The 12,998-nt window shown below is 40.5% G+C and overlaps 3 protein-coding genes across 3 annotated transcripts in view; 1 reads left to right on the top strand and 2 right to left on the bottom strand.

Annotated features, from left to right (window-relative positions):
• Positions 1 to 1,903, top strand: part of LOC111320252 (uncharacterized) — a 24,504-nt gene extending 22,601 nt beyond the window's left edge. The window contains exon 12 of the mRNA XM_088750453.1: positions 1,405 to 1,903. Within this exon, the coding sequence (XP_088606579.1) occupies positions 1,405 to 1,409 (5 nt within the window). The 3' untranslated portion in view covers positions 1,410 to 1,903. The remainder of the gene's footprint in view (positions 1 to 1,404) is intronic.
• Positions 1 to 12,998, bottom strand: part of LOC111345031 (uncharacterized) — a 14,560-nt gene extending 1,562 nt beyond the window's left edge. The window contains exons 1-8 of the mRNA XM_088750485.1: positions 9,893 to 12,998; positions 8,096 to 8,375; positions 7,001 to 7,239; positions 6,205 to 6,477; positions 5,058 to 5,906; positions 4,308 to 4,494; positions 3,564 to 3,861; positions 1,302 to 2,946 (exon numbers count right to left, since the gene is read on the bottom strand). Coding sequence (XP_088606611.1) covers positions 2,848 to 2,946; positions 3,564 to 3,861; positions 4,308 to 4,494; positions 5,058 to 5,906; positions 6,205 to 6,477; positions 7,001 to 7,239; positions 8,096 to 8,375; positions 9,893 to 12,296 — 4,629 coding nt within the window. The 5' untranslated portion in view covers positions 12,297 to 12,998 and the 3' untranslated portion in view covers positions 1,302 to 2,847. The remainder of the gene's footprint in view (positions 1 to 1,301; positions 2,947 to 3,563; positions 3,862 to 4,307; positions 4,495 to 5,057; positions 5,907 to 6,204; positions 6,478 to 7,000; positions 7,240 to 8,095; positions 8,376 to 9,892) is intronic.
• Positions 44 to 1,272, bottom strand: LOC148740276 (uncharacterized). Its single transcript, XM_088750598.1, has 3 exons — positions 1,075 to 1,272; positions 873 to 961; positions 44 to 735 (listed from the first exon to the last, which is right to left on the bottom strand). The coding sequence occupies exons 1-3, from the start codon at positions 1,270 to 1,272 to the stop codon at positions 306 to 308; spliced, it is 717 nt and encodes a 238-aa protein (XP_088606724.1). The 3' UTR covers positions 44 to 305.

Genomic DNA, 12,998 nt, shown 5'->3' with positions numbered 1-12,998 from the left:
ATCAGTAACTATGGCAAGCAAAGGAACAACAGATATGCAGACATGTATCACAAAATATATTTTTTAATTTGATTATTTGCAAAAATATCTTGTGAATAATTTTTAATGCTAATATGAATACTAAACTTTTGTTTGTTTATATGCTTACAACAAAATAATAACAATAATTTTGATATAGTGTATTTAATCATAAAGCATATAACTTTCTTTGATTTTCAATTGTTGCAATCACATATTCCACTAGAAATCTCTGCAAAATTATTTTGTAGATTTTCTTGTTTTATATTTATCTGTTCTAAGATAAATTAAATGTTTTTACAATCGCATGCTTTCCTGTTGACATATATCATAACTTTTTCAACTGGAAAATTTGGAGCAATTTTGACCTGACCACTGGATAAAACGTAACGTTTTTTTGAATTGTTAAGGACAGTTTTTAACTTAACAGGAAAGTCAACTGCTATTCCTTGTCCAAGTTGATTGAAATAATAGTACCAATATGGTGGAAGTTCAAATCGAGTAAAATCATTTTTTTCATAGAGTATACTAACTCCGTCTTCTGCTCTTTTACCTTTTCCTTTAAAAACGTATCTCACAATATCATGATCCATTCTAATTTCAGTGGAATAAAGAACTTTAACCGCATTCGATTTTAGGATTGAAAGAATGCCTTCCAGAAATGCAACTGATGCGCTCTGTAGTCTTTCCACGGTAACAGTGGGGTTGCTGTATGCCCTAGAAAGTTTTTAATGCAGAAAACAAAACATAAGATTGGAATCGAAAACGTGTTACGGTTAAGACGATCAAACCATCTTCTATAATGAAGCTCACATTTAAGCTTAAAATCACCATCGAAAACAAACTAAATATACCTGATAAGATGCTCATTCAAATGAGCCGAAGGCTCCCACGTGCTTGTCCACAATGGCCAGTCCTTCCATTTTACTAGGTATTCAAAGTCCTGAAATTGTCAGAGATTGATTAGAGCTGTTTATGAACTTACTTCGATTGTAGTATAAATTTCATCCGAAGTAAAATATAGCTGCAGGAACATAAAAGGGTCAATACACATACCTCGTTCTTCAATCTTCGCCGGCTGATAAGTCTCTCCACAAAATAAACTTTAGATCCGCTTTTAAATTTTCTCCTTCCTTTCAAATGAACTTCTAAATCCACTGTAGAAAGAACATTTAGTGCTTTATAATCAACTCGATTCCTCCGCGGAAATCTACTTCGCTCCATGTTTACATGAAATCTGACGCCATAGCGCATGAACAGTAGAACCTGAAGAAACTACTGACCTCGCGGACCGCGGGAGTAAAATGTCTCGGATTGCTGGTAATGTCATGCACACTTTAATTCTCCGTTGCTGTTTAATCAGTGTTCTGATTGTTGTGCTTACAGGTTAAAATGGCAGCTCCTTACATTTACTTTGATCGGCCAATGAAGAGCCCAGCCTTGCTGAGTGACTTTATAGGCATACAGACTACTGATGCAAATTGGCCAACTAGAGCTCTCTTCGGCCTGATTTTTCAGATGTGAACTTAAGAAGCTTAGGTTTGATAACATAGGTTCTATAATAATAGTTTTCCAATGTATGGCGTAAGAAGAGAAACAAACCAAGCGACAAAAGGCTTTTAGTAAAAGGACATCACACCTTCAAAAGTCATGGTTACCAGACAAGAACGTTCTACTTGGAACCAAAAAAGACAATATCACCAGGGTGGAACTTTATTGAAGGGGCTCGAATCATGAACTCGACTCCTCTCAATTTTAATGGACTAACGAAACATTTTATTGCTACGTATTATATATGTATATACAACTAAATAAAACTTTGTACAATCACAGTAAAGTAGCTAATTATTCAATAAATTCATATATTAATATTTTAAAAACGAAATCGAGGTAATTCTTATACAATGAAAAATAGTAGATTTAATCACGGTTTCGATCAAAGTGTTGCTTTGGTTCTACTGCAGCATGGTCCTAGCAATGCATGGAATAAACAGCACTTACAGTAATACGTCTTTCCACCTAGTAATTAAGAAGGCAATCGATAATTGAAAGATTGTAGATGTGCGTTGACTTGAAGTGTCTTACGGATTAAAATATAAAAAACTAGAAAATCGAGATTTCAAGGGTTTAAAACTCTGGTCTGAGCTGAGTGAGTGTAACCGCTCCACACAATGTTACTTCGCTGGAGTTTAGGAGCTGTTTTCGCATCAAATCGATGCCAAGTGTCATCATGATAAAGTTCTTTGTTTTACCTTATCTACAAACAGGATTTCAGAACAATGAAAACCTTAACTCAACGCATTGTCATAGAAAATTTAGCATCCATTTCGATCCTGGTACTGACGAAAACTCCATCACCGATCAAGATTACAGGGTTTCTTTTGTGTAGAGTGGTTGCGCAGATGAAAATTGTGTGACCCACAAAGTTGCAAACAGAATGTGCTACGAATTGTTTCACTACATTCAACTATACTATAAACCCTTGAGCCACTCATAGGGTCATTTTTAGCTTCTTGTGTCCCTTTGCGTGCAGTTCCATTTCACACACATGCGACACTTTTTCGTGCCTCGTGCCTCGTTGGTCGTCATCGGCTTCTTCAAGTGAAGGTAAGATTTCATTTGACTAGCTTCTTCATTGTCACTTATGAAGAGATAAAGTTCGCTTTGGAGATTAACAGCAACCCTTGATTTAGAATCCAGTTATGAATCAAACAGTTGATTTCGGTTAAGTAAGGGAACTTGGATACTTCACTAAACATTATGTCGTTCAAAATTTGATCAGCTCCCTGAACAACGGCATTGCAATTTCCATTTCCTTAAGATTTGGGTCTAAACAGCTTGCTGGTTGTTGAAGCTATCGGGGCAGTTAGCAATATTTCTTCCTTCCACTGGTGCAGTATTCGGCTGAAAATAGAGGATTCCATTCACCTACAAGAGAATATTTTGAGTCATTTCTAAAAATCTCTCAAGAAAGATAGAAACACCGTACACGTACAGATTGAAGTGCGTACTAAGCTTCTATTTCAGTTTCCTGATTATTTCCACTCATGTCTTAACTTTGAATTTAAAACAGCTAGAAATTGGGTGGTGGATGTTAAAGCATGCAAAGAATGTTATAAGTTGTGAGAGGATAGGCTTTTTGGCTTTGAGAGTATTCAGCAACGAAAGGCAAGCAGTCGAGCCAAGGGGCTCATCTGGACGGGACTTAAGCCAGTTTCCATCGATCAAAGTGATTAGGAGAACATGTACTCCTACTTCCCCTAGATGGGATGCTGATGTATCGCAGGCGCACGCGCTCGCACGAACCACCCCCACCCCCCACTTCCCCATCTCACCCGGCATTTTGTCAAGTTTTCCAAACAATTCGCTGATACCCATTCTTGAGTGGAAAGAGACACTAAGGGGTTAAGTGTCTTGCCCAAGAACATAATACAATGACCGGTCAAATCTCGAACCCAGGCCTATCAACCTGGAATCCTTATCCAAAGCGCTAACCGCTAAGTCACCTGGGACTGAGACTCTCGCTCATCAAAAACTAAACCCACCTCTAAATGATCAATACAGCCAGAGAAATCTTGTACAAAGGACGCCGCGTTGTCCACTGCTCTCGGATTGACATTTGACAACTTGCGAGCCCCTCCCAAGTAGAAATTTGACCGAACGTCCAGAGCCACAGCCGACCCAGGCGAAGTGACATAGACAGGGTTACCATCATTGATGGTCAAACTTCCATTTCGCGCATTTCGAATGGCTTTGACAGTGTACCATGTGTTGAGACTGACCGTAACGTTACTCCTGGCCTCGCCGACGCCCTTGCCAAGGTCATATCTCAACTTAATATATCTGAAAGCGGGAGAATAAACTAGAACAATTAGAAATGATAACGAAGGGAAATCTTATTTAGACGTTTCAGTAATGCAACAAATAAAAGTGAAAGTCATTCAAAAACAGACCTTCACCCAACAAAAGCTGCAAACATAATGGAAGACTGAGTAAAAAACGCGCTCATTTTTTAAGGCCTTTATCTTTCAACTCGTTTGTGTTGTTAAAATGCTACATTTTACTTGAATAATTTCCTACAAGGCTTACATAGGAGAAAGAGGGAAGAGGGAGGGAACACTGGTTGTCAATCAGAACATAACGGAAGATTGTAAATTAGGAAAGCAGTTGAGACATGCGCAAGTAACTGAAACCAGTAAACGCGAGAGAGAGGGCACGCGTGAATGTCAGTATCTTGTGCGCGCGTGACTCGCGTCCTCACCTATAGGGCGGATAAAGAAAAACCTTACCCATTGTGTAGAATAATGGACAAAAAGTCTCCAGTCGTGCTCTGCTCTTCGTGAGACACATAAAATAGAATACCATCGAGCGTTTCCGGTTTGAATATGATCTTGATCTGTGTGGTTAATCTTATGTTTGTCTTGGAAAACATCATGTACGAAAAATTCTGGAACAACGGCGTTTGGATTATGATGTCTACAATAAGAAGAAAACAAAAGAGCGTATCATACATCAGGCACTTTAAGGAAATGTGTAGTTAGGATGCATTTATGCCGCAGTAAGTGCTGCGCGAGGGAGGGAGGGAGGGTGTGTTAACAAAATCAATCAATTGATCCTTCCCAAAGATTAATCTTAAAAGTGTGATACAAGCAGAATTCCCGAAAAAATACAACGCCCTAATGTCTTTGAGACCTAAGCGTGCTAAACGGCGACAGCTCGGTATTTTCCACCAAAAGGTTTTCATTCACATTTCAAGAGGGATCATTTGGGTAGTTGTAGCACAGTGGAAGCAGGGATGGGGGGGGGTGGATGCTGGGAGTGTAAGGGGGGAGGACTCCCATATATGCTGTGTTTGTATTTGTGTCTTGTTTTGTTGGTGGATTTCCAGCCTTTTCAAGGATTTAAAACACAAAAGCACATTATATGGACATGACTAAGATTGTCTTTGGAGTTGGTTAGATGAAACACCTTCACTAACGCCAAAAAAAATAAAGCAATAAAAATATTTTTAAAAAAAATTGACAAAAAGTTTCGCAAACCTTGACTGCACAATGGCCCTGTTTTCCCCAAAGGACAATCACAAATGGTGTCCAGTCCATCAGGACGACATGAGCCGCTGACACACGGACTGTAACCATAACATGGCAGGCGTTGATTACCGCAGTAGAGACCGGTCCATTCCGCTGGGCAGGAACAGATAAATGTCGCCCCCTCTTGGGTGCAGTTTCCTCCATTGAAGCATGGCGGATTGAGGGTGTTACACTCATTGTAGCTTTCATTACCGACATTTCTTCCCTTGACTACCGCCAAATCGTTGGCTTCGTCGGCCATACCTGTCGAAGTTGAGAGTTTGACGAATGAAGTTCCCGCGGCGAATCTAATGGCTACGTCATATATAGAGCCATGAAATCCTCCGGTTTTAAATTCCAGCGTACTAGGAAGCTGACGTGTATTGGGAATACCGCCGATGTAAAGTGGCTCAAACAAGTTGAGTCCCATAAGAGGCGCGGGGGACTCGCCTTCTTTACGCGGTTGGGTGTCAACGTAGAGCCAACCTTGGCGCCCATCTCGTCCAGCGACTACCACATGCCACTCTCTGCGCATGTCCACCGGTTCACTGTAGATTTTTGCACTACCGCTACCAAGGTTATATTGCAGTAAAACCTTGTTGTCTTTCAATCCAATTGCAAAGAAATCATCCGCACTCCCTACAAAGGAGTTCTGTGCGCTGTATACTAACAGGCTATCGTTCCAAGATTTTGACGAATTGTCGAGTTTGAAGAGGAAGGTCACGTGAAAGTTGTTCACTGCATCCTTTGGTACTGGGTACTCTAAGTATGATGGGAAGCCTTGTACAATGGTGAACAATGGAACGGTTATCTCGATGACTGAAAAAAACACACGAAATTGAAAAAAACTTTTTTTCAAAAGCATAATGTTGGGTGAATTGAGCCAGAAAAAAGGTAAATTGTACTTTACGTAGTATAATAAGAACGTAGACAAAAAAAAAGAGTTATTTACAAGAATACAACCTTTGGCGTCCTGATTTTGTTAATATTTTATTTACGTTTACAGTGTACGAAAATCCATGCACTCACATCATTCTCTCTTGAAAACAGTCGGAGAATATTTACTGCACAATCATTGATTTATTGTTTCTAGGCACAGAGAACAAAGCCACCTTACCTGTTTGACACTGTACACCCACTCGACCCAGAGGACAAAGACAAATGAAATCGTTAGGATTTGATTCTTTGGGTATACACTCCCCTCCATTGCAATTCTCTGATTTGCAGGCCTTGTGTACTTCACAATTTCTCCCCTCATAGTCCGCTGTGCAATTACATTCGTAATCGAGTACATTGCCGTCGATTTCTGTGCATATTCCGTTATTTTGGCACGGCATTCTCTGGCAGGCTGGCATATCACCCTCGTTGATGTTAAACCAATTTTCTGCATCTAAAAGGAATGTGTGCACAGTAATTAAAAAGAGAAACGTAATCTACGTGAATTCTACAAATTTTTGACAGTACACCACAGATAGTAAAATTCTGTGCTGTCGACTCTACCAGAGCCTTGGCTTGGTCGGGTCACGTGAAGTGTGACCTGACCAGCCCCAATCAAATCACTGGAAAGTTGCATCCATCTCCCCACCCCCACCCCTCCCCACCCCCTTCCCGAGTCTATGGCTTGGCGTCGAAGATTATCAAAATAAATTTCCTACCAAACCACGGTTTTACGCAGTCTATGGGCCTCAGGCTTTCTCTATAAAAGGGTTGATTGAATTAAATGAATGTCTTTCCACTGCTAGCTTTTGGCCTTCTTGACATGTACACTGTTCACAAAAATCAATTTTCACATAAAAGGATTAAGAGTTGTTTAGGACGCGGTTTTATAGAACAACGCCTAAACTCTGTTTAAATAACCGGCTCTAAGTAAGTGAGTAGGATCTTTTATTCACACACAACGAGAATGAAAGTACCTGACAAGTTTATCGTCTCTCCGTTCACTTGCACATCTCTTATAGACCCAACAAAGGATGACGAGGGGGCAGCATTGCCTCTTGTTTCACTGCGCATGTCAAAGCCTTGTGGAACACCTCCAACATACCAGTTATTGTACAACTGTATCCCTCGGAGTCTTCCCTGGACAACACCTATAAGTTGTGCACCATTGTTCACTTGCAAAGTGCCAAAAGGTGGTGAGGAAGAACTGTCATACCTGAAATATTTCACAAAATACAAAAAAAGACAATTTGCATCTCATTTTGTCATTTACTACTCTTACACCATGAAAGTCATCTATGTTATTGACCAAGTGTGAGGTCAAGATGGCTGGATATTGACACCTTCATTTATTTGCGTTGTTATTGACTAAGAGGGGGCTCTCAAAGGCAAAATTGTTAGAAATGTATGAAGTACAGTGAAAAGAATAATTTTTTTATCCTTGGAGTGAGAGAAATATATCTTATTACCCAAGCGTGAGGGCCGTACTGGGAGAATATCGGCACGAGGTCTTGACAGTACAAAAAAGACAAAATACGACTTAAGTTCAAAGGGACACAAGTGCGGTATCATTCGGGACCATTTGGGACAGTACCCGGTCCAATACTGAGAGAATATTGACTGGCAATAGAGCATTTTGATTGGTTGATTTTAGTTATTGGCCCTCTGACTGCCCGAGTCGTGTAATAATACCAGTTAACACATTTCAATTTCAAGCCCCAGCCTTGTCATCATGCTGTATTCCTCTCTCCACCCTAGAGTACACAATTGGGTGCAGTTAACTGTCAGGGAAATCCTGGCAAATATTTGTACCAAGGCCGGGGAGGGGGAGAGGAAGGGGAGAGGAAGGGGAAAGGGAGGGGAGAGGAAGGGGAGTGGGAGGGGAGGGGAAGGAGGATGTAATTGCCTGTAATGAACTAGACAATATCCAGGAGCAAGAGGCAATAATCCCTGCTCACTATCTTGCCACAGATACAGGTTAAGATCTGACAGCTAATTGACGGTTGGTCTTTCATGCAGAGTTCACTTCTTTACTTGAATTCATAACATACCTACACGCAAGAAAAACTTACGTGACTGTTGCAGTTATTATTTCCCCAGTGTCCACTCTTTGGTTGCTTTGGATGTACACTAAACTGTCACCGGGATCAAATCTGAACTCAAGTTTACCACCTGTGACATGAAGTTGGATAAAATCCCCACGTTTTTTAGAATCAGCTGCAAAGAGCAGCAGACCTTCAGAGGCATTCGTCTTGAATGTTATGTCTATCCTGTTGATTTCATTATTAAACGATATGCTCTTGTGTTCCAGGAAAGAGTTCTTTCCAAAAGCTGGGAAATGAAGATCACTTTCTGCAAAAAGAAGTTAAAAAAAAGTAGAAAAGTAATCTTATGGTACAATTAACATGTACACATGTATTTTTTTTAGTACTTGCCTAAAATGGCTTAGTTACTACAAATGAAATTAAAGCTTGACCCTTAATCCTTAGCTCCCAGAAGTGATTAACAAGTACTTTCTCCCTATAATATCCATACATTATTCAGAAGATAGGTAATGAGAATACTCAAAATCAAACAACAACAAACATATGAAACATATGTGTGAACTGCGGTTATGAGACGTATATGAGAACGATCCTTCGCAGTAAAGCACTATTTGAGCAATAGTGAAAATCAGACCTGAAAAGAATTTCAGGCCTGTACGGGATTCGAACCACTGACCTCTGCGATACTAGTGCAGCGCTCTACCAATTGAGCTAACAAGCCAACTGGGAGCAGGCCATCATATTAATTCGAATTAATTTGATGGCCTGCTCCCAGTTGGCTTGTTAGCTCAAATTAATTCGAATTAATTTGATGGCCTGTTCCCAGTTGGCTTGTTAGCTCAATTGGTAGAGCACTGCACTAGTATCGCAGAGGTCAGTGGTTTGAGTCCCGTACAGGCCTGAAATTCTTTTCAGGTCTGATTTTCACTATTGCTCAAATAGCGCTTTACTGCGAAGGATCGTTCTCATATACGTCTCATAACCGCAGTTCACACATATGTTTCATATGTTTGTTGTTGTTTGATTTATCATCTACGGGTTTATATCGAATTAATTTGATGGCCTGCTCCCAGTTGGCTTGTTAGCTCAATTGGTAGAGCGCTGCACTAGTATCGCAGAGGTCAGTGGTTCGAGTCCCGTACAGGCCTGAAATTCTTTTCAGGTCTGATTTTCACTATTGCTCAAATAGTGCTTTACTGCGAAGGATCGTTCTCATATACGTCTCATAACCGCAGTTCACACATATGTTTCATATGTTTGTTGTTGTTTGATTTATCATCTACGGGTTTATATCGAATTAATTTGATGGCCTGCTCCCAGTTGGCTTGTTAGCTCAATTGGTAGAGCACTGCACTAGTATCGCAAAGGTCAGTGGTTCGAATCCCGTACAGGCCTGAAATTCTTTTCAGGTCTGATTTTCACTATTGCTCAAATAGTGCTTTACTGCGAAGGATCATTCTCATATACATAAATACTCAAAATATCAGGTAGAAGTTTTACCTTGATCTAACCCTAAATTCCAATTTTACTGTAAAAGGCAAAATCAGTGACTGTGACTTTCTACACATTGACCATGCTCTAAAACCCAGATCTTGTACACTTTTTTTTCTAAACCATTTGCCAATGAAGTGAATTTTTTTACCTTTAACATCTCTGTATTTAAAGACATAAAACCAATGTATTCCTTTGGAAAGACCTGATACTTTTAGTTCAAATTCCCCATCCAAGCCAGGCAGGGTTCAAATTCTCCATCCCCTGGCGCATTCACTGCACAAAACCAGACTAAACAGAACAGTAACAAGAAAAAGTTTGATCAGCACTCACCAGCTATACCACGACAAACAGGTCCAATGGTTGGATAAGGACATTCACAGCGGAATCCAAACTGTAAGTATGGCTCGCTGAAGCATGTTCCATTGTTACAAGGATTATGAACACATGTCTGGTTAATCAAAGGTACAGTAGTTGGAATTGGTGGCATTGTGGGAACCACAGATGATGAAGCAAACGATGAAGATATTGCAGCAGTTGACCTGAAAAAGACAGTAGACATTGATGGAAGGGCTGTTGTGATGGCTAAAGGTGTTGTTACCTCAGAGTGCAATGCCATAGAAGGAGAAAGAAGTGTAGAGGTGCTGTTAGAAAGTGTGACAGTTGGCATCACCCCTTGTGATGATGTCACTAATACTGAAGACACTGATGAAGACAATGGTGTCAAGGTGCCCCTGGAAGGGGCAATGGTTGGCATCACTGCTTGTGATGTCAGTAATGATGAGGATGATGATGAAGACAAAGATGCAACTGGTCCTAATGGTGTTGAGGTGCCCCTGGAAAGTGCAATGCTTGGTTCCACTGCTTGTGATGTCCGTAATGATGAGGACAATGATGAAGATAACGATGCATCTGGTCCTAACAGTGTTGAGGTGCTCTTGGAAAGTGCAATGGTTGGTGTCACTGCTTGTGATGTTGGTAATAATAAGGATGATGATGACGAGGAAAAAGATGCACCTGATCCTATATCAGATAAAGATGCCTGCATGGATAAAGTCAAGTGCAGCGATGACGTCAAGTGCAAAGATGGAGTTGCAACACTTCTGATGAATGCAGTCGACATGGTAACTGAACTGAATGTGTCTTTTCTAGTCTGCACGGATGTGTCAGCTGTCAAAAAAATTCCAACTGATGTGGAGATGGCTTCTAAAGATGAAACATAAACATTTGAGGTGGATAGGGCTTCAACTGAAGAACTGATTGACATGTGAACTGACAAAAATGATGATGATGATGAGGTTGTTGATGATGACAGAGATGATGCTGGCTTTGAAATACCACTGGGAGCGCTGCCCAAAACTGACTGTTGCAAAGTTAAAGATGAGATTGAAGGTGAAGGTGCTGTTTCTAATTCAGTGCTAGAAATCACAAACCCTGGAAATGATGATATCCTGCGAGATGCTGTAGGTGACAGTGTTCCCAATACTGAGGTGCCAGTAACAATTGTACTCCCTTGAGACAAAGACTCAGAAACAGAAGATGACAATCTTTTGGCCCGAACAGATGAGGAAACACTTTGTGTAACAAAGCTAGAATCCCCAATAAATGAAGTATGAAGCTCAATTGTTGATACACTTGTTAGAGTAAGCATTGTAGATGCAAACAGACTTGCTGATCTAGTGACATTTTCTGTGCAGTTTCGTCCAGTAAAATCAGGAAGACAAGCACAAGTATAGTTTTGCCGTTTACTTCCTGATCTTTCACACGATCCACCATTTTCACATGGGTTATTGGCGCAGAGGTCTGGGATAACAACGTGACAGTTTGGGCCGTTAAATCCTGGATCACACAAGCAGGCGTACTTATTTATATAATCCACACAAAACCCATTAATACATGGACTGGAACTACACTCATCAATATTTGTTTCACAGAAAGTCCCTGTGTACCCTGGCATACAGGTACAATTAAAACTATCAGTGGTGCCATCTTTGATATCTGTACATGTGGCACCATTTTTACAAGGATTTCTGCTTGAATGACAGCTGTCAAGTTCCTCGCAATATCTCCCTTTGTATGCATCGCAACAATTGCATGCGTAATCACGCGTAAAAAAGGTCTGACTGGCACTGCTGCAAAGACCTACTCCACTACAGACACCCAGGTTGGGTAATGCTGGATTTGTACAGTTCAGCTGTTGACGACTGCGCACATACAGCTCAAGTCTAACACCAAAACTACAGCTAAACAGAGCATCTTTTGCAATAAAATATTTGATCCCTAGTGGAGTTAAATACTTTGATGGTACTCGGAATTGAGAAGAAGTAAAATTTTGAAAAAGTTGTCCACCTGAGCCACAGTTATAGAAGATGTCCCTTGACACGTTTAGAAAGTTTACTGTGATTTCTTTGGGTTTTATGAGAACAGTATCGCCATACACAACTGTTTGAGGTTTTTGTCTAGGCCCGGGACGGAATCCTAACGGGTCATCCTCCCCGTAACATTCATCTGTAGTTGTACAAATATGGCCATTGTGGCCCAACTCTATGACCGTTGTTTCTACGGTATTGTTAAAGCAGTGGTGTCCTGAAGGACATCGAAGAATGCAAAGTGAGTTCGACAGTATGGACGAGTCGTTCTGAGCAGAGACAACATTAATTCTTAAAAAAACAACCCATAACACGGGTAAAATATATGCCATTCGTCGACAGTCGAAATGTAGCGACGGCGGTAACATTGCCCTTCAGACAAGTTCAATTTCCTTTTACGTCCACAAATTCCACGCAAATCTTTCTTTCACAGTTCAGCAGCGACCTGATGTCGTAACAATTACGGTATTTGTTCTGTAAAACCAGCCTTCCAAACGTTCTTGAATTCTACATGAACCAAAGTTTGCTCGCCATTTCGAATAAGTTGTCACCTTTCCCCAAAGCACCTTCATACAAAGCTGATAAATAAAACTTGGCGAATTCAAACTTCACAATGAGGAAACAGCTGTCAGAATATACCGTCTTCAAGGGTTACAGCTCACGCTCTGCAAAATTAACGTTCCCACAACTAGATGTATGTAGTAGCCATTCGCATTACAGCTTGAACAAATCGTTATTTTACACGCCTCGCTTGAAAGAAGGTGACAAAATCCAAACTGTAACTAACTGCAAACAGTTTCAACGGTTTGACTCGAACAGCTGTGTCAAAATGAAGCTCTTGAGTTAAATTTCGAAAGCAGCTCTTCGAGAATCAAAAATGGCGTACGATGATTCTCAATTCTTCTCAGTTATTTCCTCTGAGAGCTATCCCACGTTCAACAACTCCTCGCGAAATCTTAAATATTTTATGCTTGTATCACCTCTGTGGTTGCTTGACGAAGCTTTTTAAAACTCAAATATTTCGTGGGAGAATGCTTGGCGACCGTTTGTTTCAATATTTCAATAACAAT

Source organism: Stylophora pistillata, chromosome 2 (assembly GCF_964205215.1).
Source record: "Stylophora pistillata chromosome 2, jaStyPist1.2, whole genome shotgun sequence".
Lineage (NCBI taxonomy): Eukaryota > Metazoa > Cnidaria > Anthozoa > Scleractinia > Pocilloporidae > Stylophora > Stylophora pistillata.
Note: the sequence above shows the minus strand (reverse complement) of the source record. Positions and strands in the feature narration are given on the sequence as shown.

Coding starts and splice junctions, on each gene's coding strand:
- LOC148740276 (XM_088750598.1), bottom strand. CDS start 1,272: ATGCGCTATGGCGTCAGATTTCATGTAAACATGGAGCGAAGTAGATTT. Junction 962..1,074: donor GGCGAAGATTGAAGAACGAG/GTATGTGTATTG, acceptor TGACAATTTCAG/GACTTTGAATACCTAGTAAA. Junction 736..872: donor TTGAATGAGCATCTTATCAG/GTATATTTAGTT, acceptor AAAACTTTCTAG/GGCATACAGCAACCCCACTG.